Genomic DNA, 25,294 nt, shown 5'->3' with positions numbered 1-25,294 from the left:
ATCCAGACGAGGAGGAGCAACCTGCCTCGGGTCAGGCTGCCCAGAACCAGCCTGGGCCGGCCTCGTGGAAGTGGTAGGAACAGCCAAACAAACCCATTTGCAGTGCTGCAATAAACACCCAATGCTTCCAGAACCCACCAGGTCTGTGTGTGTCTGCAGAGCAGTTGACAGGGAAAAATGTCTCTGATTTAGCATTGGCTAGCCCTGGCTGGTGGAACCCAGGCTCCTCCAGCTCTCTCTCAGGCCACTTCCCATCACCTGCCATTTATTATGTGCAGGTTGCTCTCTGAGCATCAGTTTCTTCAGCTGTAAACCGGGATAATAACACCGAATCATAGGGCTGTTATAGAGATTAGGTGAGCACTTATAGCTTGTAAAGTTCTATAAAAAATACTGATTATATAGATAAATAAGCCAAGTGATGATGAGAATTAAATGCAAGAATCGCGTGGGGGCTTCTTGGCAGGTGGCATGTGTGCAGTTGTGGATTGCTGGCTCTGCACCTCTTAAAGCCCAGAAGGACAGGACTCTGCATCAGCCTGTGGGCGGCTGTAACAAACATGCCTTCTTTTGTGCTATCGTTGTTGTCTAGGTTGTAAATATAAAGCATGCTTATTGTAGAAAAACTGGAAAGTGTGCAAAAGAGTAAAGAAAACAGTTTGCTAGTTATTTATGTTTCGGTTTGCTAAAGCTGCTGGAATATATCAGAAATGGGTTGGCTTTTACAATGGGGTTTATTAAGTTACAATTTACAGTTGTTGGGCTGTGAAAATGTCCAAATTAAAGCATCAATAGGAAGATACCTTCTCTGAGGAAAGACTGCTGGCATCTAGGGTTCCTCTGTCACATGGGAAGGCACATGGCTGGCATCTGCTGGTCTTTTGCTCCCGGGTTGTGTTGCTTTCAGCTTCTGATTCCAGTGGCTTTCTCTCTGAACACTGTGGATCCTCTTTTAGCATTTCCCGGGCGTTTCTCTCTCTCTAAGCTCTCTCCAAATGCGTCTGCCTTTTATCTTCTCATAGGGAACTCCAGTAAAGGATTAAGATCCACCTTGAATGGGTGGGTCACATCTCAGTTGAAACAGCCTAATCAAAATGTCCCACCCACAATAGGTCTGCTCCCACAAGAATGGATTAAAAGAACATGGCCTTTTCTGGGGTACATTACAGCTCCAAACCAGCACATCCCAACACTCAGGGATCACCATTTGTGCATGTTTCCTTCTGGCTTGTTTTCTGTGCACAAGGCTATGTATAGATACACACATCTTCAAGGGTTTATATGTAGGTAGGTGCATATACATTTTTAAAAAGTTACAATGACAAGATCCTGCTCAGCTTTCCAATTCAGTTTAAGTAATTGCTTGTTACCAGCCCTGCGCGAGGGCTGATGATATAAAAAGGGTAGGAGTTATGGTTTTTGCCTTCTAAGAGCTTATAGTCTCATGTAGGAAACAGAAAAAATAAACATACATTTCCAGTGTCCAGGTGGAAGTGTAGAGTGGGATTGCCGTTTATATTATTTCACATATTTTTTTCATGCAGTATTTTGCCTTGAGTATTTTCTCAGACCATCGTTTGTCTTTTTTTCTATAATTTCTTCAGCATCACAGGCGGTGGACACTTAATGAATGTTGGTTGGATTAATTAAATGGTTGTGCTGCAGTTGTGGAACCATTCCCCCAAAGAGCTGGCTCTGGCTTGTTATTATGAATAAATAGTGCAGAGATGACACATGGATACAGAAGCAGCTTTGAGAACTGACAAGCAGATGTGTCAGCGCAGTCCCAGAGTGGGGACGGTGATGGCGGTGAGGGATCAGCCCTCCTGCCAAGGATCTGAGACCAGCGGAAGGGGGAGAAAACGGTAAAGCCGCCTGCCCGCCGTCTCAGCTGTATCTCAACAAATACTCATCACTTCAACTTCACATCTGAAAGCCAGAGACCCCCTAGTGACGCCTGTTGTAAGAGTTCTGCCAAATTTGCCCCGTCATTAACTTTCAATCACTGTTAATTTTAGACAGGGCTCTTAATTCAAGTTTTTTGTCTTTGTCAAGTTGGCAGAGATGGCTCTGTTTTTCGCCCTGACGTGATGGTGGATGGAAGCGCGCCGTCCGCCGCAGCTGGTGGTGAAATGCTGAGCTCGTGCTCCAGCTAAGTCATCTCAGGAAATTTTACCTGTGCACCTGATTTGACAAGTCTGTTTTATAACAAGTCTCCCCGGGGAAGGGAGCCTTCTATTTGATGTACCTAAGGTACAATTCAGCCACATGTTTGTGTTCCCATGGAAGGCTCTTCATTCTCGTGCTTTGGAGGGAGATACATCAAGCTCACCCTGGGGAGATCTTGTAAATTAGATTTCAAAAATGGAGACTTTATCTTTGTGTCCAGGAGCTCAACCCTTCTACCATCTTCTTCACTCCAAACCAGTCACCGATATACCTCAGTTTTCATGATGAAGGATGGAATTTTTTTCCCTGTGCTTTTAGCTAGAATTCCTTAGATGAACCTCAACTATTTGGAAAGGGCAGGGCCATGTTTGTTTATTACGAGTGTATTTATCGAAGATACAGGTGTGGGAAGACGGTGAGTCTTCGTCGCCATGAAAAGGAAACCAATTTGGTTGCTGAGAGTAACCTTGAACGAGAGTGACATATCTGACACATCGTTGCTTCTCTCCCGGCTGAGGTTTGTTTTTGGAGGGAGGTCTGTGTGGATAATTTACTGCACCTTTCTGGGTGCCTCCTGTCCCTCCTCTTCTCCACGTGCCTGACCTTGCAGAGTCTTCTCCGCATGGCTGCTGACCGTCACCCCTGCCCACCTCATGTGGCCACCCATTGGCTGCTGCAGGGCCCGCAGAACCTAAGCGTGGGTCCGTTGTGTTCCTCAACTGGAGCAGAGACCACCTTTCCCTGTCTCGCCCCTGGCCCCTGGGCACACAGCTTGATTCCAGTCATTTTAGAGTGATCCTGGCCGAGACTGGCAGAAGGCAGCCTCTAATAGACATCCCTAATTCTCCAACCTTATACATACCCCCGTCTTCATTTTTCTCTGGCGTAAATAGCCTGCCAATCACACACATTTAAAACAGAAGTGCACAACCATCGCGAAACCCCATTGCCTGCTCCTAGACCCTGTGCCTGGGGTGGTGGCTGGGGATTGCCGGGGTGGAGGGAGGTAAATCTGAGTGTGGACCACTCCATGAGGACTTGCATTAAAAATAAGGATTCTTTCAGAAGTCATGCGTGTGCTGTGGTTTACTCCCCAGTTTATTTTGTTTGCAACAAGTTCAGTGAGAGCTGGGGCAGTGGGAGCCTTGGGCTCCAGGAAGGGGGTGGCGAGGAGGAGTAGATGCTGCCTGTGTGCCCCCAGGCAGAGCTGGGACCCATGGGTGGGAACACAGAGAGACCGGAGAGACGTAGCTAAACATGTGGAGGGCTTTGGGAGGTAAGGAGTACCCTGTTCTAGGAGGTGTGCAAGCAGAAATCAAATGGCCATGTCTGAATGAGGCATCACAGTTCACAGACGGGGCCCACAGGGTATTAGTCCCTCCATGAAATGTCCAAGGAACTTGCCCAAAGCCAACCAGCTAAAAGGGAATAGAACCTTCCAGACCCTGAGGATTTGGGGATTCATTTTCTAAGCAGAGGCACAGAACTCACCAGAAATATATTGCTTTGTCTGTAGAATTCACTCTGAGACCTCTGTGTTCCTTCCTTGAGGCTGCAACATGCTTAGAAAACCTGGTGGACGCAGTTGCAGAAATTTGCTTTTTAGACATAGCCTAATGTTGTTTTCCAAATGCATTTCCTAAAATACTCAGTCTCCGACATTCCAGGCACGAATGTGATGATCCGCCACCTCCTGGTCCAGCTCACCCCAATCTGCCGGCTACTTTCCGCCTTCCCGGCTGCGTGGGGCCTGCCTGGATTACAAGTGGGGCGGTCTCTAGTTGCAGCCCCCCGGAGGTACCGGAAAAGGCAAGAGCGTCTGACGGTGTTCAGGGACGCAGTTCCTCAAGGTTCGCACAAGCAAATGGTGGGGTCACCAGGAGACCCTCCCTCCAGGAGCCAGAGGTGACCGTCCTGCTGGGGCTGCACAGTTAGGGCAGCTCACTTGTCAGGCAGCCCCACGGTCCTGGCCTCCGGGACGAGCTCAGCCCCTACCTGGGCCGTGGAGCTTCCCTGCCTCTTGGAGGAAGCCCAGCTGTTTGGGGAGAATCGCTGCCCAAGTGCTTGCGTCTTGCCCCTGAGCCCTGTGGGTCTTTGGGCTTTGCAGCATCAGCTTATCGGGGTGGGCTTTTGCTGTCCACCCGAGGCTGCAACTGCTGGTTGCTGTCAGCAATGTGACCGATTGCTCCCACTGTGTTGGAATTTCACTTTAGAGGTAGTGAGCTCCCCGTCGTTGGATTCCTGGATTTTTATTGGTGGTGGGGAGAAAACTGGGAGTTGGGGATTCTAAATTCAGAGGAGCTCTTGTTTTCCGAAGTGTGACACTTCCCCGCAGCCCAGGGAGCAGGTGCAAGCCTTGTCTCTGTTCTCTCCAGCCCTCTGCTGACAGTCTTGGCTTTGACCCTCCGCTCGCCATCACGGTCGAGAGGCCAGGCCCCCAGCCCTGTGTTTGGCTTAGGCACACCGTTGTAGGAAAGAATAGATCGTTTTCACTGCTATTTAGTTTTGTAGTTACCTGCTATGGATGACAAGTGACACCCCACTTTCTATCTTTCTATTTATGGAAATGGTGCTAAAGTTTCCTATGCACATAGGAGAAGAGGGTTTATTTTAAAAGGTGGTGAGAGTGCGTACCCTCCTGCTGGGAGACTGTGCCAGATGTCCGAGGTGATCCCCAAATGGTCAGGGGTGGGTCTCTTGGCCATTGGGTCAACTGGCTCTGACATGTCACTCTTGGCTCTCTTGTGACGGGATGGCTGCTTTGAACTGTGAACCTGGCTGAGAGAACGTTCCAGCATGGGGGTCGTGGATTTGACACCCGGAGCACAGAGCTGGAAGACAAGGCCCGAGAGAGCCCCCGGCACCCAAGGCCACTGCAGTAAATGCTGTGCTGGCCTGAGGCCCGCCATCCACAGGGGACCACCAAGAGCCTCCCGAAAGAGACCCCCCCCCCCCCCAGAAGTCCCACTTTCCTCAGCCCTCTTCCTCACCCTCTCTGTTAAGGCTGAGACACCACTCCCAGGCTCTCCTGGCAGAGGGCGGGGGGTGAGTCAGGTCTGGAAGGGGGAACCAGCCCTCTGCAGCTGCCCCTCGCTCTTTCACCCACAGGGAAGCAGGCAGATAAGTGAGCAGCTGAAGGTCAGGAGGCCGCTGGAAGGAAGGGCAGGTGGTGTCAGGTGTGGGGTCAGGGGAAGATCCCAGGGCGGAGGTATGGGGTGAGCTGCACCCCAAGGCAGGGTAAAGCTGAGCCAGCCTGGAGCTGAGCCGGGGAGCAGTGGGGGCTCGCAGATCCCTGCTGGTGGTGCCTGCTGAGCTGGGGAGGTTGGACCTCATCCTCCAGGCATCCGAGACCCCCCGAGTGTGAGGCTGGGCATCCTCACCTCCCTCATTTGCATTGACACAGCGCTCCTGGTTTTACAGTGAGTTCCCACGTGTGTAGGGCCCACTCCCAGATTTAACGGCCACGTGAGGCACGGAGCCCAGGCCCTTCAGAGAGGCCCCCAAACTGGGCCAGGCCACTGAGACGACGTTGACATTGACTTCCTTCCCGCCCCATTGGGGAACTGGAACGTGCCGAGTGGTGTCCCAGACCGGCCTGTAAGCCCTGAAATGGGACGGGAAACTGCACTGACGCACCCACATGTTTATAGCCACCCGAGATCCTTACAGGGGCTGCGAGTCTGAGAAGTGTAGCCCTCCCTACACTGCTGGGTGGGGGTGGGTGGGGAAGGGGCTGCCGGGATGGACCTGTTCTGGAACAAGCTCTCTGGCTGCAGGCGAGCAGAATGGGGGGCCGTGCACTGGGGGTCCGGGTGAGGTGGGTCCCTTGTGGTGGTTTGGGGGGAAATGAGGGTACCCGGACCTGGGGCTGGGACGGTGGGGGTGGCTGCAGCCCCACACCGCCCTCAGGCACGGTGGGCTCAGTCCAGGACCCTCGAGACTTCCAGGGACCCACAAAAACGTTTTTGTTTCTCTTAACATCGGAAGGAAAAATCAAGAATATGTTTTGATACAACATATGAAAGTACTTGTTTTTGTACCAGTGCTGCTGTAAATACAGTTTTTCATATTTTTTTATGGTGGAAGGGGCCCACAGAGACATGTGCCCCCAGCCCCTGAAAATCATGGGTCCCGGTGACCGAATGAGGCAAACTCCAGAAGCAGGGGACATGAATTCATTGCTGGCGTCTCCACCAGCTTTCTTGAGAAGAAAAATTAAATTAGCAGCGGCACTCAGATGAGCGGCAAGTGGCTGCTTCTCACGCTCCTCTCTGTTTTCCGGGACCCCTGCTTTCCTGCCCGTCAGGAACAGCTTTGGGGTGGTCATTGGCTTTTCTGGGTTCTTCGCGGCCCGTGGACATTGTTCCGGGGCTGCTGTGGCCAAAGTCTCTGCCCTCCCAGTTGGATCCACCAAGGGCTCCTTTCCCCGACCCCCTCCTCTTTCTGCAAGAGGGAACCCGCCCGTCCTTGTGCGGCCACCTCTGTGCTGACACGCCAAGTGTCGTCTCCCCAAGGAGACCTTTTGAAGGAACGAGCATGTGGTTCTCTGGCTGGGGATGGACGGGAAGGGAGGGGGCAGGCACTGGAGCCTGGGGAGGGATTTCTGTTTTAAAAACAGGACCAGCCATTGCCACCCACCCCCACGAGCTACCCCGGGCGCTTTTTTTGTTGACAGACGCAAGAAAGTAACGACACCACAGCTTATCCAATTACCTTTTATTGCCATAAATAGATCTGAAAAATGCCAGCTCTTCCAGGTAGAAGCACAAGAGTATCATTTCAAATAGCAATGACAAAAAAAAAGAAAAAAGAAAAAAGAAGCTTGTCATTTTATTAATAATTTTGCTTACAGTTGCTATTAAAAAGGACTGATGGGTGAAATTAAAATTCAATTGTGTTATGAGATATGGAGAGTAAATATTTTTAACGGACAGCTGGGGTGGAAAATCTACCCAGACCCACCTATTAAAATATACATTACCCCTTAAACAGATTTGATGTAAAAATGCAATTTTCCACAGATCGGTTATGTTCATACATTTATTTTCTGCTGACTGATTTTGATTTATAGGGGTCCTTTCCCAGCTTAGTTCTCAACCCTCTCTTTTTTAAACATTGAGTTTCGTGCCCATGGAGGTGTCTGATTGATGGAGGGTCTGGAATCTCAAGGGCTCTGTATTGGCACAGCTCAGGGCAGGACCCCGGCGGTTTCCTGAGCTGGAATGTGGAGAGGGAAAGAGTGGGGGGCTCTGGAGGACTGGGGAGCCTCCAGTCTGCCTGCTCCTTGTTGTGTCTCCTATTCCTCCTGTATTGGGGCCGCTTCTCTGTGCTCATTTCAGGGCGAGCTTGGCCGGGGACTGGCGGTGGAGGGTGGGGGCAGCATCGGTGGGCACCCAGGCTGGGGGGGAGGCCTGTCGGTGGTGGGGCTGCCAGGGCTGAGCCCACCCTGGTTGTCCAGGGTGAGTGAGAGCTGGGCGATGTTGCCACCATCTCCAGTGCAGGTGGCTCGGGACCCTGTCCACTGGGCTGGGCCACACTGGGGTTCCGGCTTGCTCAGGGGACATGTGAGCACACGAGTGTGCCTGGATGGGGTCCGGGCCCTGCCGCTCCTGGGCTGTGTGCCCTCGGGCAAGAATCCACCCCCTCCCTGTGCCTCAGCTTCCCGTGTGCAAAATGGGGTGAGCTGGTTCCCCGGGATGGGGGCTGCTGGGAGAATAAAATGCAGCAGTGCCTGGCAGGCACTTAGCACGGAGCAAGCACATGGTGGCAAGAAGAGTCGTTTTAACAACAGGGTGACCACCAGGGGGGTTTTTAATGGCCAGAGAGAAATTTGTTCTCTCACTGTTCTGGAGCCCCGAAGTCTGAAACTGAGGTGTCAGCCGGCCGCGTGGCCTCTGGAGGCCCCGAGGGGCACCGTGCAGCCTGTCCCCTGGCTTCGGTGGCGGCTGGCAGCCCCGGGCACACTTTGGCTCGTGGCGGCCTCACTCCAGCCGCCGTGTCCTCTCCGCTTGCCCACGGCCTCCCCCCTGGGTTTGTCTGTGTGTCCAGGTTTCCTCCTCTGATTAGACACCCCCCACTGTAGTTGGGCCCTCTCGGATCCCGTTCCGCCTCATCTTCACCGGCCACATCGTCAAAGACCCTGTTTCCAAATAATGGCACATTCCCGGGGTGTGCGGGAGGATTGCCCAGGTCTTTGTGGGGGCACGCTTTGGTCCCCGGCACCAGGTGGACACATCATGCCTGCCCATGTGCTGCTGGCCAGAACTGGGCCTCAAGGCCACACCTGCCACCAGCGGTGCCCCGGGAAGGTGGGAAATGGGGTTCGGGTGAACACATGCACCCATTTACAAGCTTCTGCACTTTACTCTGCTAACAAACGGCTGCGAGAACCCACTGTGAACTGGCAGTTTCCACCCCCGGGACAGCCTCCAGTCAAGATCCACTTTTGGGGGACACTGCACTCTGTCCCCGCCGACCCCTGGCTCGAGGGAAGCATCGCTGGTTCCAGGCCACGGAGCCTGGGGTTTACTCCCCTTCCTTGCTTCCTACTTCCTCCTCCACTTCCGCACCCTGGCACATGGCTGGCCCCCGGCCCACTGTCCCGTCGGGGCTGGCTGGGGTGGGCTGGGGCTCGGCTGCAGGCCCGTCCCACATCCCGAGGTCCGGGGTCAGGTGTGGGAAGAGAGAAGGACCTACGGCTCCAACCTCAGGCGTGAGTTGCATATTCTCAGGCCACGTTTTTTGCGAGTGTGCATCTGAATAACAGGCCTCTCGAGTCTCTTCTTTTTTATGCTAACTTTAAATTCTGTAATCTTTTAAGATAGTCAAAAAGTTGTAATAATAAGTGGACAGTTCCTGGGTATCCCTGCCCCAGCTTGCTCCAGTGACATTGTCTCACGTTGCCACAGTAGGTTGTCACAGCCAGGAAAGTGACACTCAGCCCCTTTTGCAAAGAGCCCTTCACCTGGGTCCTGGCTGCCCCCCACACTGCTTCCTGCTTGGGTTAGCGTCCTGGGTGTTCACCACAGGTCAGTCTTCCCTGAAGGGACAAGTAAGCCCCCACCCAAACCCCCACCAGAAGCCCTCCTCTCCTCCCCTTGGCATGGCTCAGAGGCAGCCGTGGGGTTGCCTCTTTGTCCCGGGCAAAGCATCGAAACGGGGGCTTCCATAGTGTCATGCTTTATGAAGGTACAGAAAGCAGTTGGCGTTTTCCCTCCAGGACCCACCCCCCGGCTGGCACAGCCACTCCCGCCATGCTCCTTTCAGCACAGTGGCGAGAGGGGAGGGCCTGGCCCAGGGGGACCCACTGGCAGCCTCCGGCCCCTGCTCCTGCAGCCAGGCCACCTCTGGGCCCCAGCTGCCACGCACAGAACAGCCAGGGGAGGTCACGGCGTTTGTGGGCAGCAGGGATCTGCTTTGGGGCCCAGGTGGCTCAGAGCGTGGTGTGGTGTCACTGAGGGCGGCCTGCGCTTCTTTCCAGAAGCCCCTGCCCAGCTCTCATACCAGTCACCGAGGGAGAGAGGAAGGAAGGGGTCCTCATGCATCGAGCCCCTCCTCTGTCAGGCACGGGGCCAGGTCCCCACCCCATTATTACACCCCTCCAGGGCTCATCTTTATCCTTCAGCTTTGCAGATGAGGACGTGGTGCTCTAGAAAGCAGTTGGGATGACACGCAAGCCAGTGCCAGCGGCTGCGTTCTCCCATCATGGCCCTACCCCAGTTCTGGACCATCAGGAACAGAGCAGAGGGGGATGGGACAGGGGGCCCCTGCCCTCAGAGACAAAATGCTAGAGCTCAGGCCTGCTGTGGGCAAAGTGGATGAATCGAACATGGTCAACCCGGGCAGGTGACATCCAGGAAGGCTTCCTGGAGGAGGGGCCATCTCACCTGGCCCCGTAAAACGGTTTACCACCTGGGTGGGTGGAAACGTGCAGGGGGCTGTGCTGGGGGAAAGGAGGAGGAGCGGCACAGAGGTGGGCAGAGCTGTGCACGGGGTGATGGGAGGTGGCTTCGACCAGTTAGCAATTTATTCACTCGACAGTCTCCTCAGCCTCCCAGTCTTCTGGGGAGAGATGGGGAACCGGGCTCAGGCCTGCTCCCCACCAGCCCTGCCAGGACTGTCTGAGGGCAGCCCAGTACCCCCAGAGCCCCACATCCCCCAGCACCCCACATCCCCCAGCCCACCACTCCGGGTCCTGAGGGTCCCATCCCCGTGAGGGGTCCTCCCCCATGTCCACCACTCCTTGGCCACTCCCACTTATGTTTTTAATTAAACTTTCCTTTCTGTTACTTATAACAATAGCAACAGCTAGTAAGAACACCCGACAGGCTTTAGGTCCTGTGCCAGTTGGTATATATTATATCCCCCAGAAAAAGCCATGTTCTTTAATGCAATCTTGTGGGGCAGACGGATTAGTGTTGATTAGGTTGGGATCTGTGAATTAGGTTGAAAACTTTCACTAGGATCGGGTCTTCCCCGGCCACAGTGCCAGGCCCACCTGTGTGAAAATTAATCTCCTCTTCCTGTGTTGGAGAGGAGAAGGGAGGACGGCTGCAGCCAGGGACAAGGGCTCACCCAGCTGAGGTGGCCGCACATGAGTAGCTCCATTGCCCGTGGTGCATGCCCGTGGTGCACACGTGTGTGCACACACACGCACACAAGGACACAAGGCAAGCTTGCAGGCAGCAAGCGGTCTGCAGAAAGAGAACATGTGCTCTGTCTTCTGGCTCCCAAGCGAAGCAACCCTGGTGGTGACTCTGCCTGGTAGAATCGTGCCCAGCCCGGAGGCTGTCCCTGGGTGGGGCTGCCCAGACAAGAAGGGGAACCTGTTCACCTGCTGTGCACGACATGGGACCATGCAAGGAGGCTTCCCTTTTCATTTTTTTTGGAAGTTAGTTTTGGAATAGAAGAGGCAGCCAGTGGCTCAAAAAGTGACATTTATTACAAGTTCTCCAGTTAAAACCTCACTCTCCCCCCGTTTCCCCCCTGCCCGCTTTCCCCATCCAAAGGCAACTTGGCTGTAAAGAGTCTCAGGTTTCCTTCCAGCATTTCTCTGTGCATCTTCAAGCGAAAAGGAATGTGGATCTTTATCTGTCTCCTCCCTCTGGCCTGGTCTGACCCCCACCGCCCCTGGGGCTGTGTTGAGATGGGGGAGGGGTCCGGTGGGCTCAAGAGGCCCCATGAAGCCCCTCTTCAGGAAGGCCCCTGTGGTTGGGTTTGGGGTTACTGATGGGGACGGGGCACCTGCAGGGCCACATTCTCCTGTAGGACGGACGGAGGGGAGCTCACCCCCATGAGCTCTCGCCTTCTCCCTGTCCCCCCACGTAGTGGTGACTGTCTGGGGGACAGAGAAGCCTTCACGAGTAAGCACTGTCCCTCCGTGGGGTGCAGCCGTGGGCCTCCTTAAATTTAACTTGGCCGTGTCTCATTCCCTCTGGGGCACTGGGCAGAGTGTCCCCCGATCACAGCCAAACCCCGGATCCCTGTGCTTCCGAATGAGAAAACACTCATGTTCCCAATTTACTGTGACTGTTTGGGTGATTTTTCTTTATAGTCAGAAAAAATCAAAATGATTTCCCCCAACAGTTTTACTAATCAGCCCCTTCCCCTGGGATAGCACTTTGCAGCGCGGGAAGTCCCTTAGTGTCCCTTCTCCCATGCACACACCCTTTCCAGCGAGGGAAGGATGGAGCAGGGATTTTTGTTTCCAGTTCCAAGATGAGGAAACTGGGACGGAGGGAAAGGAGCATTTCTCCCAGGCCATGTGACCAGCAGCGGGGTAGATGGAACAAGCCAATGTCTTCTAGAACCTTCTGAGAATCCCGGGTTTGGGGACAGGATGTTGGATGCTGTGACTGCATCAGAGCAAGCAGACACCCCACATGTGCCTTGGCTCCAGCTCAGTCCAGAAAACCACCCCTGTTGTGTGGGGCTTCTTTCTCAGCCGCTCCATAACACTGCATGTAAAGAATCTGAGTGTGGTTGCCTCCACCGGATACAGATGCTAGTGTGTATTTACAGACAGGGAGATGTGGGCCTCCCGTGGTGCCCTGGGTGTGTGTGTGTGTGTGTGTGCAGAGGGAATGCAATCATTGCATGGCCCTGGAGACGTGGGTGCCCACGCACGCTGGGCCACGGCTGCCTTCCCTGTGGGCCCCAGGCCTGTTGTGTTGAACGATTAGACCGCTGGTTGAAGGATTACCCCAATTCAGAGTAAAAACATCTTATTCCCTGCTTTCCTTTTTTACTCCCCATTTCTCTTTTTCGTGCTTGATTCCAGCTTTTCTCCTTGTTGCCAGTCCCTGCCCCTCTGTTACGAGCCGTGTGACCTGGGGCACGCTGATTTATCTCTCTGCCCCTCGGTTTGCTCATCTGCGTCGTGGGCACGGTTACACGGCCTGCTGCAGGGGTGCTGTGGGGTGATGAGTCGATGCGCGTGAATGCAGTGTGGCCTCTCTCCAAGGAAGTGTGGTTATTGCTGCCGTCATGGAGGGTTTGGGGGGACACCACCCTCCTTGACAGTGTATCATGGGGCAGAGCCAGGAGTGGGCTCGGCATTTGCGGGCGGCTGTGGGCTGGGCCTTCCCCTGCCCGGCCCCAGTCCTCAGGACGGATGAGGGGGCTCCCAAACCCAGGAGCTCTGATGGCCTGGTCCCGGGGACTTTCCTACACATATCAGGGAGAAGGGGCTTTAAAGTTTGACCTGAAAATGAGCAGGAGGGGAGCCAGGCAGGGGTGGGGGGAGCACGGCTGGCTCAGGGACCAGCATCTGCAAATCTTGGGGTGTGGCATCATGGCGTGAGCGGGTGCCGGGGGCCAGTGTCCCTGGCACGGGGCCACGGGGCCGGGCAGTGGCGTTAGGTGGGGAGGGGGCCTGTGGAGAGGCTGGAGGACAATGGGGCATGGTGGGGGGGGGAGTGGGACGGGAAGCCTCGGGCCCAACTTGCTGCGGGTGGTGAGACCCGGGGCGCTGGTCTGGGGGCCAGGCTGCCATTAGGGGAGCCTGTGCCGAGCAGCCTCTCAGAGGGGACATAAAATGCAGAGCCTGAGGCCGCAGGTGGAGGGCTGGACTACCCTGCAGCGGGCACTGCCCTCTTGGGCAAGTGGGGGGACTTCGGGGCCCTCACGACCGTCTCTCTAAGGCCCCCCTTTTCCAAATGGGAGATGGGGTTCAGACCTGGGAACCACGCTGGGCTTTTGTGGCCTTGTTTTATTTTGTTTCTGGGGGCCTCAGGCCGTGTTTAGTTATCGGCTGACCCCTGCACTGGCCTGAGCATTTGCTGTGCTTTGCTGACTGCCACATCCTGGGAAGGCAAACCCTTGTGATGCTTCGACTCCTTGCCCCCCGGGTGTCTTTGAGGCTCGGGGCCTCTGTTGGGGCACCTGGCTGTTTCTCCTGCTGAGCAGGTGCCTTGTGGAGACAGCGTCTAGCGCTTGTGAGCAGTGGACATCGGGGGGCTGGGAGGGAGTGAGCCACTCAGGGAGGGGCCGCGGTTAGAACAGGCCCCCCCCATCTCGTGGCTGTCTCCTTGATGAGTCCTGGCTTCAAGTTGCCACTCTGCAGGCTGAACAATGATGGGGGACACAGGCCTCCTGCTTGGAGGCTGCAGGTGAATTTGCCACCCACCGTCTTGGATGTCCGACCCCAGGGCTGTGACAGCAGTGGACCTCATGGCCGACGCCAGTTAAGTTTGAGGAAGTCTCCGTATTACCTCCGTTTTACAGGTGGGGGAAACTGAGGCTCAGAGAGTTTGACTAACCAGCCAAGGGTCACCCCGCAGCACCACCTGCCCTTCTTGTTTTATTTTAACTCAGTCTGGGACCTGGTGCCAACTATGCCAGGTTCCACCTGGTAAAGAAAGACACTGAACAACGAGTTACCACTATTGGCCAATGGAGATGCAGCTGGTGCCACCAGCCCTGGGGTCAGGTCCCTCTGCACCGGCCGTCCCCCTGGGAGTGAGAGACCTGTTAGGGCCACTAGGGGTCCTTGGGCTGCTGGGCCAGGGCTCCCCCTGACTGCAGAGTCACCCCATAAACCCTTCCAGGAGCCTTGGCAGGCAGGACGGCCTCCTCGGAGAATTGCCAAGTCCACTGTGTATCCCTTAGGGTGCAGCCCACTGTTTGGGGCTCGACATTGAACTGAGGGGTGGGGAGGGCGTGGGGTGACGGTGATGGAGGGGCGGCTCCACTGAGCGGGTGCCCACCGAGGGTCTCCCCTGAGCTGCACGGTCGCCTTTCCTGGCTTGCGTGCCTCCAGGCCTTCACGGATAACGTCTACAGGCCCTGCAGTGCGCAGGCTGGGCCCTGAACAGGGTCTGTCCACTGCGGCCCCTCCCTTCCCTGGGCCTCAGTTTCCCCATCTCTAAAGTGAGGCGTTGCACAAAACTCTCTCAAGTTCTATTCCGCGTGGCTCCTCTCACAGCCTGCCTCTCTGCTTCCCTTGCAAGGAGCCTTTAGGGGTCGTGGGTGTCCAGCGGAAAGCTCCCCGAATGGATTGGGATCAGTGGGGAGGAGTTTAGTACAACTTCGAGACGTGTCAGAGAAGTGGGCAGCTGCCTGCAGGACCGGCTCCGGGACACGGGGCCCAGAGCAAGATGAAAATGCAGGGCCCCTCGTTCCAACGTCATTGGGAAGTCAAGACAATGGCAGTGGCACATTGGACTGAGCTCGGGCCCTTCTGAGTGTGGACCCTCCTGGGCCTGGGGCCCTGTGGGACGCCGTGAAGCTGGCGCTGGCTGCCTGGATTGCGTAATGTTGGAATGACCCCTCTTGGGCTCTTGGGGGGCTAAGGGGGACCTCACACTGCCAGGGGTTTCTGCGCCCCCCTCCTGCGGGCCAGCATCGGCATGGCTGGGGCAGAGCAGGGCGTGGGAACGGGGCGGCTCTGCACCCCCAGGCGGTGCTTGCTGGTGTCAGGAGGGGTGGGTGGTACTGCTTGGTGGGCTCCAGGGGAACCTCCAGACAGCAGGCGTCAGTGGGGTTGGCCTTGGCAGCCTCACGGACGGAGTCGGCTTCCTCTCGGGATCTGCTTCTGCACAGTGATATTCGTTCCTTTAATCACCGATTCAATTGCTCATTCATTCATTCATTCACTCGACATATTTATTGAACTTCCGGCACGTGCTTCCAGCCTGGGAGCCACAGAGCAAGGCGGGAGTGGGGAATTTATTGGGGGTTGGCTGCTCTGATGGGGGTGACTGGTGGGCCCTCCGGGGTGACCACACATCTGGGGAGACCAAGAAGCACCTGCAGGTCCCAGGCCTGGAAGGCAGACGTCCCAGAGACCTGGGCACCCCAAAACCAAAGCCCAGGACTTGGGGACAAGAGGCCCCGGTTCTGCCAGGGCAAGTCACTTGGCAACTCCGGGCCTCAGTTTCCTCATCAGTGGAACGGGAACAGCATTCAGGGCCTCCTCCTCCATGGCTGGTGTGAGGGTCAAGGGGACGATGCTTGCAACTCCCAGAGGTGGCACAGATGGGGCTCCCCCTCAGCCCCCGACTCCCTCCACACCAGAGCTGCTAAGAGGTGCCTGCGCCGCCCACCCCAGGGGTGCTGGGAGGGTGGGAAGTGAGAGCAGGCAGGGGACGCCTGGGGCTGCTGACCCCAAGTGCCACAACCTGGAGGCTTAACACACCAGAAATGTATTCCCTCACTGTTCCGGGGTTGGAGGTCCCAAATCTGGGTGTCAGCAGGGCCCTGCGCCTCAGAAACCTGTCGGGGAGAGCCCTTCCCCGCCTCTTCCGGCTTCCGGGGTTTGCATCACCCCATCTGCGCTCCACCTTCCCCTCTGTCTGTCTGTCCTCTCCCCGTTGTAGAAGGGCGCCCGTATACTGGATTAAGGGCCTGCCCTGTTCCAGTAGGACTCGTGCTAAATGAGATAATTCCATGTGCAACGACCCTATTTCCAAGTACGGTCATGTCCACACGTACCCTGGTTGGGAGCTGAACACGTCTTTTTGGGACACATTCACTCCCTCGGGCAGCGGTCGCGTCCATGTCACCCCCTGCCCCTGTTCGGTCGGATCTGGTCTCCGCAGACGCTCCTGATCATCTGGGACGGGTTCCCGTGGCCCCTGGGGCGAGGGGGCCTCAGACAACACCCAGGACTCATGACCCCAACTCACGTGCCTGACTTCTCCTGCCAGATCAGAGCACCCCGAAACTGTGGTTGCACCCCAGCCACTGGAAAAACAGTTCCCGGGATGCTCCATTCCCAAAGCTGTCAGCCGAGAACCCCAGAAGCACGGGTCTTAATCTTCAGTTCTGTGGAACAACTTCCAGAAGAAACTTCTTCTGAGAAATCCAGGCTTCCAGCTGGATGGTTCAGCGTCCAAGCCGGAGGTCACCTTGTTGGAGACCTGTCCCTCCAGCCCACCACGGACTGGGTGGTAGTTTTTGGCAAAATGTTTGCGCTCCCTCTCCTTTAACTTCTTCACCCGTGAAAACGAGGCCAATAATTCGAGCTACTTGGGGAGCTCCCGGGGTTTAAATGGCAATGATGTGGGAAGAGGCCTTAACACAGCTCGTTAGCTGTGACGATTGTTATTTTTCTCCTTTCAATTGCCGTGTGTAAGAAAAATTTAGTGCAGTAAACATATATAATGTAAAATTTGCCATTTTAACCGTCTTTAAGTGTAGAATTCAGTGGCGTTAATTACATTCACAATGTTGTGCTGCCGTCACCCCCATCCGTTACCAAAACTTCCCCATCACCCCAAACAGAAATTCTACACCCATTAAGCACTAGCTCCTCCTCGGCTTCCTCCCCTCAGCCCCTAGTAAACGCTAATCTTCTTTCTGTCTCTATGAACGTGCATATTCTCTATATCTCGAGGAAGAGGAATCAAACAATACCTGTCCTTCCGTGCCCGGCGTATTTCACGCAGCATGTCTTTAGGATTCAGCCATGTTGTGGCAGGCATCGGCTCTCCATTTCTTCTCATGACTGAATAATATTCCCTGGGGGTGTGCACCGCGTTTTGTTTATCTGTCATCTGCTGAGGGGCACTGGGGCTGCTTCCACCTGTTGGCAATGGTGGAAATTGTGGCTGAGAACATTGGGGCACAAGTATCTGTTGAGTCCCCATTTTCAGTTCTTTTGGGTAGATACCTAAGACCTGGTTATTATTCTTTACAGTGACTCCTGTGATTTATAGAGCACCTCCTAGTTGCTACTGAATATCTCATCTTCTAAGCCGTGAAGGAAGCTGTGTGATTTCTTTCCCATAGGGAGGAAACCGGGGAGCATCGGGGTTTGCTAGGAAGAGCTGAGCCCGGCGTGAAGCCCGGATCGCGCCCTCGGCCACCTGCCCGCAGGGTGCTGGGCACGGGCCAGGCTGTCCCAGTCTCTTGCAGCCCCAGCACCCAACCCTCTTCTCCCAGGGGTGGCCTCCGGGCCCGGATTGTTCAGCCTGGTGGGCAAAGGTGGCCCTGGTGGAGCGATTTTGTCCTCAGGACCAATGGAGGGTGCTGCAGCCTCCTGATGGCAAGAGGGGCCCTGGGGCTGACAGCCCCACACATGTGCCTCTGCCTTGCTTTACCGTGTCAATGATTATCGCTTCGGGCAAATTTGCCGATATTTCTTTCAAGGGGTCATGTGCATATGTCTTGCCCTCCAGGCCCTGTGCCCAGCACTGGGGACATCAACTATAACACAGTCTCCATCCCCAAAGGGTTGGCTGTCGTCCAGTGGTAGAAACAGAGCCGGTGAGCTGTGCTGGGGTGGGGGTAGTGAGGAGGGGGGCATCCGACCCAGCCCGGGGATCTGGAGTGAGGAGGGGGCATCTGACCCAGCCCAGGGGTCTGGGGAGACTTGCTGAAAGTTGAGTAAGAAATAATGGAGGACAGCGAGGTGGGATGGGGGTGGGGAAGAGGGTTCCAGGCCAAGGAATGGCTTGTGCAAAGGCCCAAATAACCAGGACTGAGAACGAGAGCAGGGGGTTGGGGACAGGGGAGAATCACCCCCAGATGGGACTTAGAGGAGGGGCTCGCCTTGCTCTGGAGTCTACCACGGTGGCAGGGTGGGACACACAGGCAGAAATCACCGGGAGGGTTCCTGGGCTTCCTGGAAGGCCCAACTTCCAGACAGCAGCCCCAGCAGAAACCCAGACCCGCCGTAAAGGGTGAGTTCCCCGTCCCCAGAGGTGTGCAAGCCGGCAGAGCCTGGCTGGCGGGGGCTTGATGAGGATGTCAGGTCGTGGATTTCATTCCGGATGGGACTGGATAAAACGGACTTTGAGGTCCCTTCAAGCTGTCACACTCTGGTTGCTAGAAATCCCCGCTGGGAACAGGGAGACTATAAAATACGAATCAATACGTTAAAAATGCGCACGTCTCCTGCCTGGCCAGACGCTGTCATTTTGCCTGCTTGCCTCTCTCTTCAGAGGGTCTTGGGCAGATGCGAGGCTGGCAAAAGAAAATCGCTTTGTTCCACAGCACGGCAGGTCCAATCTCGTCTCGACTGACAGGGCTCGGGTTTTCTAATCACAGCCGCCTCCCCAGTGCGCGCTGTCCTGCCCGGCTGCCACCCCTTCCTCGGATCCGCCCGACGTTTTCACTGGGGAGAGAGAAGCCGCCGAGTGCCCCCAAAGCCCGAGAGTGGACAAAGTTCTGCTCCTGGGCAGGTACCAAACTGTTGGGGATCACCGGTGTGGTGACCCCCAACTAACCAGGATAACAGCTGCCCTGGGACCCGGAGGGCGCACCCCTTCTCCCTCACGGGCGTTCCCGTGGCAATGGCTTTGGGAGACGCTAATATGGACGGGCAGTGAGTGAAATGAAATTTGATGTACATGAAAGTGCAGTCGCTGGTGAAGTAATTGGGAGTCAATCTTTTTTCCCATCCGGCTGGCAAATCCTCATTTCCTTTATACTTTCTTATTTATTTTTTTCACTCACATCCTGCATTTGTTTTGAAGAACGTTTTGGTGCTTTCGATTTGTTTTCAATTTGGTGAACACTTGCGTTTTCCGCACAGACATTTGATGAAAGCAGCTTTATTAAGGAGGCCCCGTGGCATGGGGAATAGTTTTAAGAAATTAAAAAGCAGTGTTTGTGCCATGGCTGACTTAAGGACCACCTCCCTGCCCCTGCATTTCCTGCCCCCCACCCCAGCCCTTCATCCTCAGCTTCACCATCAGCCACCAACACCAGGACGGGCACGGGGGCACACGTCAGGGCCGTGACTCTTGGGTACAGGGTGAGCAGCCATTTGTGTCCCGGTGTCTGGGGTGCTCTCTGACATGCTGGCAGAGATGAAGTCCCTTCTTGGGAAGCCGAGCAGATCCAGGGGTGCCCTGGACGCCTGCCTCGCTGTGCTTCTGGGCTCGGTCTCAGACCACTCAGGGCTGGGTTCAAACAGCTCTCATGGAACTGGGATGCCCCCAATGTCATTCCAAAGGGCAGAGGCAAGCTTTCAGAGCGGAGACGAGCCCCATGTCCCCAGTTCTCTGGGCCCAGGTGGCTCTCAGCCTCCCAGGGACCGACGGGGTTAGGCCCTGTGCAGCTGATCCCTGGGGGACCCCAATCCCAGGGCAGCGGGGCATGCCCTCTTTGAGAACCTCAAAACCCACTGATTTCTTTGTCTTTGTGTCAACTCCACAGGTGATCTTGATCCTGACGAAGTACTACCACGCAGACATGGGGAAGGTTCTGGAGAGTTCTCTGTGGCGGTGAGTCAGCCCACGGTGGGCCTTGCCCCCCACCCACCTGTGCGGCATCTCCCGAGGCTCCCGGCCGAGTGCCCGGAGCCCAGTGCCCGGCCACAGTGGCTCCTGGTGGCCGCTGGCCTGGAGACTGTTCCCTGGAGGAAACTGCACAAAAGAGAAGTTGAAAACGGATTAAGAGTTTCGGCGGTGGCCGTTGGAGAATAGACAACCGCTAACAAGGCTTCTTTTCTTTTCTTTCTGTGTTTTCTCCCTGCCGTTTTTCCTCCCCTGGGGAGGAGGATTTTTGTTGTGAATTCAGGTCAATGCACAATGTCCCTCCGCTCTGTTCTCATCTTCAGACATGGCTCCTGGAGTCCACCAAATGCCCCGATTGTCCTCATTGTTAAGGCGTTTTTCTTTCTTCCTGGCTTAGCTGAAGAGTTTGGTAAATAAATAACCCCCTGGTGATGGAGAAGATCTCTTTATATGTGAAATGTGAATTCAGTCCAAAGCATTAAGCTGCCGCTTTGAGGTTTTAAATGAGATGAGAGAGAAGGAGGGTTTTAGAAACCATTTTGGTTATTATCATCCTCAATATTTACTTCAGCTTGCCCGGGAAAGGCGAATGAAAATGCCCAGCATCTGGGGCTGTGGTTTCAAAGCGTCTCCCCAGCAGGAATTCTCTTTTCTCTGCACACCATACTCCCTGGTGTTGAACTATTGTGGTTTCCAAGATTCATTTCTCAAGTAATAATTAATCCAGTTGCCATCTGAAATCAATACAAAGCGCCTAAAACTGCTGACCAGGGCTCCCGATTTGCATGAAGCAACCACCACGGCCACCTCGAGTTGATTTGTTCTTAGCTTTTGGCTTTGCTTTTAGCAAGTGAGTTTGAGGATGCGTTCTGTGGGTTCGTATGGAGGGATTTCGTGGATGCTTTGGGGAGTTGTTGAAATGGCAGTTGAGTTGGGGTCCTCTGGAGCCAGCTGGCTTGGACACCCTGGCCCTAGTGAGGTCAAAGTGGAGAATGGAGCCAGTCACGCTCCTCTTAGGTTTTCTAAACGTTCCCCAACAAAGATGCCTTTCCTAGGCAGCCCCTCGCTGCCGTGGATTCTCCCCCAGGCTCACCAGCCTGCTCCTGTCTTCCCATCATGACCACCAGAAAGTGGGGTCAGCGTCGGGTGGCTTTCCAACAGATGCTTTCCTGCCACAGACCACCCCCTTACTGTGTGCAGTGGTCGATTTTCATCTTGCCCCTTGGAAGAGCTCGCCCACCAAGGAGGGGTAGGAGAGCTGCTTTCACAGCCTCTGGCTGTTTCTCTGTGGGGTCAGCCAGCTCCGTTGTTTCAGGATGAGACCGAAATGGTGTGGGTGTGACAGTCCAGTGAAATCTCATCAGTTCTAAGGGAGGATTTAGGCTCCGGGTTGGGTTACAGGGCCGAGGCTGGCCCAAGGGGAGGGTGCTCCCTGGCTCCTGGGTGAACGTCCAGGACAAGCACCCCTTGGCTAAGAACTGGCCAGGGGCCATACATCCTCTTCCTCAAAGCAGAGTCTCCAGCCACGTTTGTTCCAACTTGTGCGCATCAGTCGAGGACAGAGGGCTCGATTACCTGAAAGGGGGGAAGGCCGGGGCTTCTCTAGAAGTCACTCCTGTATCCCTTGGGCACCCTCTTGGAGATTTCCAGAATGTCAGATTTCCTCTGCTCATTGTGGCATCTCAGTGAGTCTGGAGATGGAGGAGGAGGTCAGAATCTCTTAAATGTGGCTTGAAGAGTGAACAGTCTTCCAGTGTAGCTGGGGCTTCCAATGATGGGGTTGCTGAGTGAAGTTAAAATTGGCTGTGGGTCCTCATGGGGGGATGGAGCCAACCTTGGCCAGTCCCATAGTGAATGGGGGTAAGGGCTCCCTGGGTCCTGGCCCCAGGCTCAGAATTCTCGAGAAGCCAAGAGGCAGAGAGGCCAAACCGCCATGTCAGAGCTGCTCCAAGGCGGGGTCCTTTCACCTCCCCCGAGCCTCAGTTTCCTTACCTGTGAAATGGGGATAAAATATCCCTGGGCAGGAGGGTACGTGGACTGGATGAGAGAATGTTTCTGGAACAGTGCACCATCTAAGTTTATTTTTTCTCCAAAGCAAGTGAACTGATTTTAATTTCCCGAGTTCCTTTCTCCACATTGTCTTTACAGGCATTTCCTCTCCTTTATTAAAAATACGTGCCAAACATTTGTCATTTCAAGAAGTTTCACCCACATCCCTGCTCAGCTGCTGCAGTCCCTTTCTTTTTTGTGTGTCTTTCTCAAGCTGTTGGGGACTGAATCGTGGGCCCCAAAAAGGGGGCCTCAAGTCCTAGTCCCTGGTTTGGTGGGTGCAAACATATTTATGAATAGGTTATTCGAAGATACTATTAAGATGGGGTCAAACTGCACCAGGGTGGACCTTAATCCAATATGACTGGAGGCCTCATAAGCAGAGGACATTTGGACACTGAGGTAGAAGCCGAGGAGGAGACAGAGAGAGGCAGATGGCGCGTGATGGAGGTGGGATTGGGTGCCGGAACTCTCCACCAGACTTCCTAGAAGGCATGCCCGGCCGATCCCTTGATTTGGGACCCCAGCCCCCAAATGTGAGCCAATCCATTGCTGACGTTGAAGCCGACCACTGTGGTGTTTGTCATGGCTCTGGCAAACTAAGACCTGTGCTGCAGGGTTCCTAGAGTGGGACATACAATAAAGTTTCGCATTCTTTTTTCACTTTCACTTCTATGCCAGGCCCCCCATGTTTTCACACTGGGACATGGTCTCTGCCACCGTCTTTAGGGGTCTATAGTAGCCCCTTGAGTTGATTCACCTTGATGTCCTTGGCCTTCCCTGAATTGTGCCTGCCATAAAAATTGAGACACATGGTTTTCCTTTTTCAGTTCTTTTCCCTGGGATGAATCTTGGGGGTTACGTCAAAGCGTGGATTCTTACAGCAGGTGTGCCACGTTGCCGAATTCTTTTTCCAAAGGCCTGCACGCTCCCAACCGGGCCACTGTCCTTGCAACCTGGGCAGTCCGACAATTTTTCTAAAACTTGCTAATCTAATGGGCCCAATCAGGATGTCCTTGTTGTTTTCATTTGCCTCCCTTTGATTCCAGTTAAGGATGAACAGTTTTCCGTGTTTAATTACTAATCACATCTTCTCTTGGGAGAATGGGCTGCTCATGTCCTGTTTGTTTGGGAACTGGTGTGACTGGCCTTTAGAAGTAGAAGATGGCCTTTTGGGGGACGCCATCTCTCCATCCCTTTGCCTGCCTTTCAGAGGCACAGATGGATGGTAGGTGAGCAGGTTTCCAGGCCTGGAGGGTGCCTATGAAACACGTTATTAAAGACACATTTATTGGATGTATACCGAGCCTCCCAAGCATTCTCCTGTGCGATCATGATAAATGCATTTTTAATGACAGGTGTGGCATTTGTATTCTGGACCAGCTTGCTGAAATCTAAGTGCGATGCATTTTTTTTTTTTTTAACAATTTTGCCGTATTTGTTCCATTTCTTTTTTTTTTTTTTCTTCAAATTCTTTTTTATTGAGATTGTTCAGATACCATACAATTATCCAAAGATCCAAAGTGTACAATCACTTGCCCCTGGGTACCCTCATACAGCTGTGCATCCATCACCACACTTAATTTTTGTTCAATTTTTAGAAACTTTTCATTACTCCAGACAAGAAATAAAGTGAAAGATGAAAAAAGAAAAAAAAAGGAAACTCTAATCCTCCCCTATCCTTAACCAGCCCCCCTCAATTGGTGACTCCTAGTATTGGTATAGTACATTTGTTACCGTTTATGAAAAAATGTTGAAATACTACTAACTGTAGTATATAGTTTGCAATAGGTATATATTTCTTCCCTATATGCCCCTCTATCATTAACTTCTAATTGTATTGCATATATTTGTTCTGGTTCGTGGAAGCAATTTCTAGTATTTGTACAGTTGATCATGGACATTGCCCACCATAGGATTCAGTTTTATACATTCCCATCTTTTGACCTCCAACTTTCCTTCTGGTGACATATATGACTCTGAGCTTCCCCTTTCCACCTAATTCACACACCATTCGGCGCTGTTAGTTATTCTCACATCTTGCTACCGACACCCCTGTTCATTTCCAAACATTTAAGTTCATCCTAATTGAACATTCTGCTCATACTAAGCAACCATTCCCCATTCTTAAGCCTCGTCCTGTATCTTGGTACCTTATATTTCATGTCTATGAGTTTACATATTATAATCAGTTCCTATCAGTGAGACCCTGCAATAATTGTCCTTATGTGTCTGGCTTATTTCACTCAGTATATTGCCCTCGAGGTTTGTCATCAACCCATTTTTTTTTTTTTTTAATATGGTTTTGTTCACTCACCATACATTCCATCCCAAGTAAATAATTGATGGTTTTCTGCATGGTCATACATTTATGTGTTCACCACCTTCACCACTATCTTTATAAGATCATCTACATTTCTTCCACAAGGCAGGAGGGAGAGTCAAAGAAGGTAGAGAGGCAAAAGAAAGAGGAAAAAAAAATGACAGCTAGGAAGCAGCAAAAGGAAAAATAACCTTAAAGTAGAATAAAGAATCAGACAATACCACCAATGTCAAGTGTCTAACATGCCTCCCCTATCCCCCCCTCTTATCTGCATTCACCTTGGTATATCACCTTTGTTACATTAAAGGAAGCATAATACAATGATTCTATTAGTTACAGTCTCTAGTTTATGCTGATTGCATCCCTCCCCCAATGCATCCCCATTTTTAACACCTTGCAAAGTTGACATTTGCTTGTTCTCCCTCGTAAAAGAACATATTTGTACATTTTATCACAATTGTTGAATACTCCAGATTTCACCAAGTTACACAGTCCCAGTCTTTATCTTTCCTCCTTTCTTGTGGTGTCTCACATGCTCCCCACCTTCCTCTCTCAACCGTATTCATAGTTACCTTTGTTCAGTGTACTTACATTGTTGTGCTACCATCTCCCAAAATTGTGTTCCAAACCACGCACTCCTGTCTTCTATCACTCTGCAGTGCTCCCTTTAGTATTTCCTGTGGGGCGGGTGTCTTGTTCACAAAGTCTCTCTTTGTCTGTTTGTCAGAAAATATTTTGAGCTCTCCCTCATATTTGAAGGACAGCTTTGCTGGATACAGGATTCTTGGTTGGCGGTTTTTCTCTTTCAGTATCTTAAATATTTCACACCACTTCCTTCTTGCCTCCATGGTTTCTGCTGAGAGATCCGCATATAGACTTATTAAGCTTCCTTTGTATGTAATGGATCGCTTTTCTCTTGCTGCTTTCAGGATTCTCTCTTTGTCTTTGACATTTGATAATCTGATTATTAAGTGTCTGGGCGTAGGCCTATTCAGATCTCTTCTGTTTGGAGTACGCTGCGCTTCTTGCATCTGTAATTTTATGTCTTTCATAAGAGATGGGAAATTTT

The 25,294-nt window shown here is 53.4% G+C and overlaps 1 protein-coding gene across 2 annotated transcripts in view; it reads left to right on the top strand.

The window, feature by feature from the left end:
• SORCS2 (sortilin related VPS10 domain containing receptor 2) overlaps nt 1-25,294 on the top strand; it is a 550,251-nt gene that overhangs the window by 191,751 nt on the left and 333,206 nt on the right. For both annotated transcript variants that reach the window (XM_037829330.1, XM_037829331.1), the window contains exon 2: nt 19,774-19,841. In XM_037829330.1, the coding sequence (XP_037685258.1) occupies nt 19,774-19,841 (68 nt within the window). The remainder of the gene's footprint in view (nt 1-19,773; nt 19,842-25,294) is intronic.

The sequence above is a fragment of the Choloepus didactylus genome, chromosome 3 (assembly GCF_015220235.1).
Source record: "Choloepus didactylus isolate mChoDid1 chromosome 3, mChoDid1.pri, whole genome shotgun sequence".
Classification (NCBI taxonomy): Eukaryota; Metazoa; Chordata; class Mammalia; order Pilosa; family Megalonychidae; genus Choloepus; species Choloepus didactylus.
Note: the sequence above shows the minus strand (reverse complement) of the source record. Positions and strands in the feature narration are given on the sequence as shown.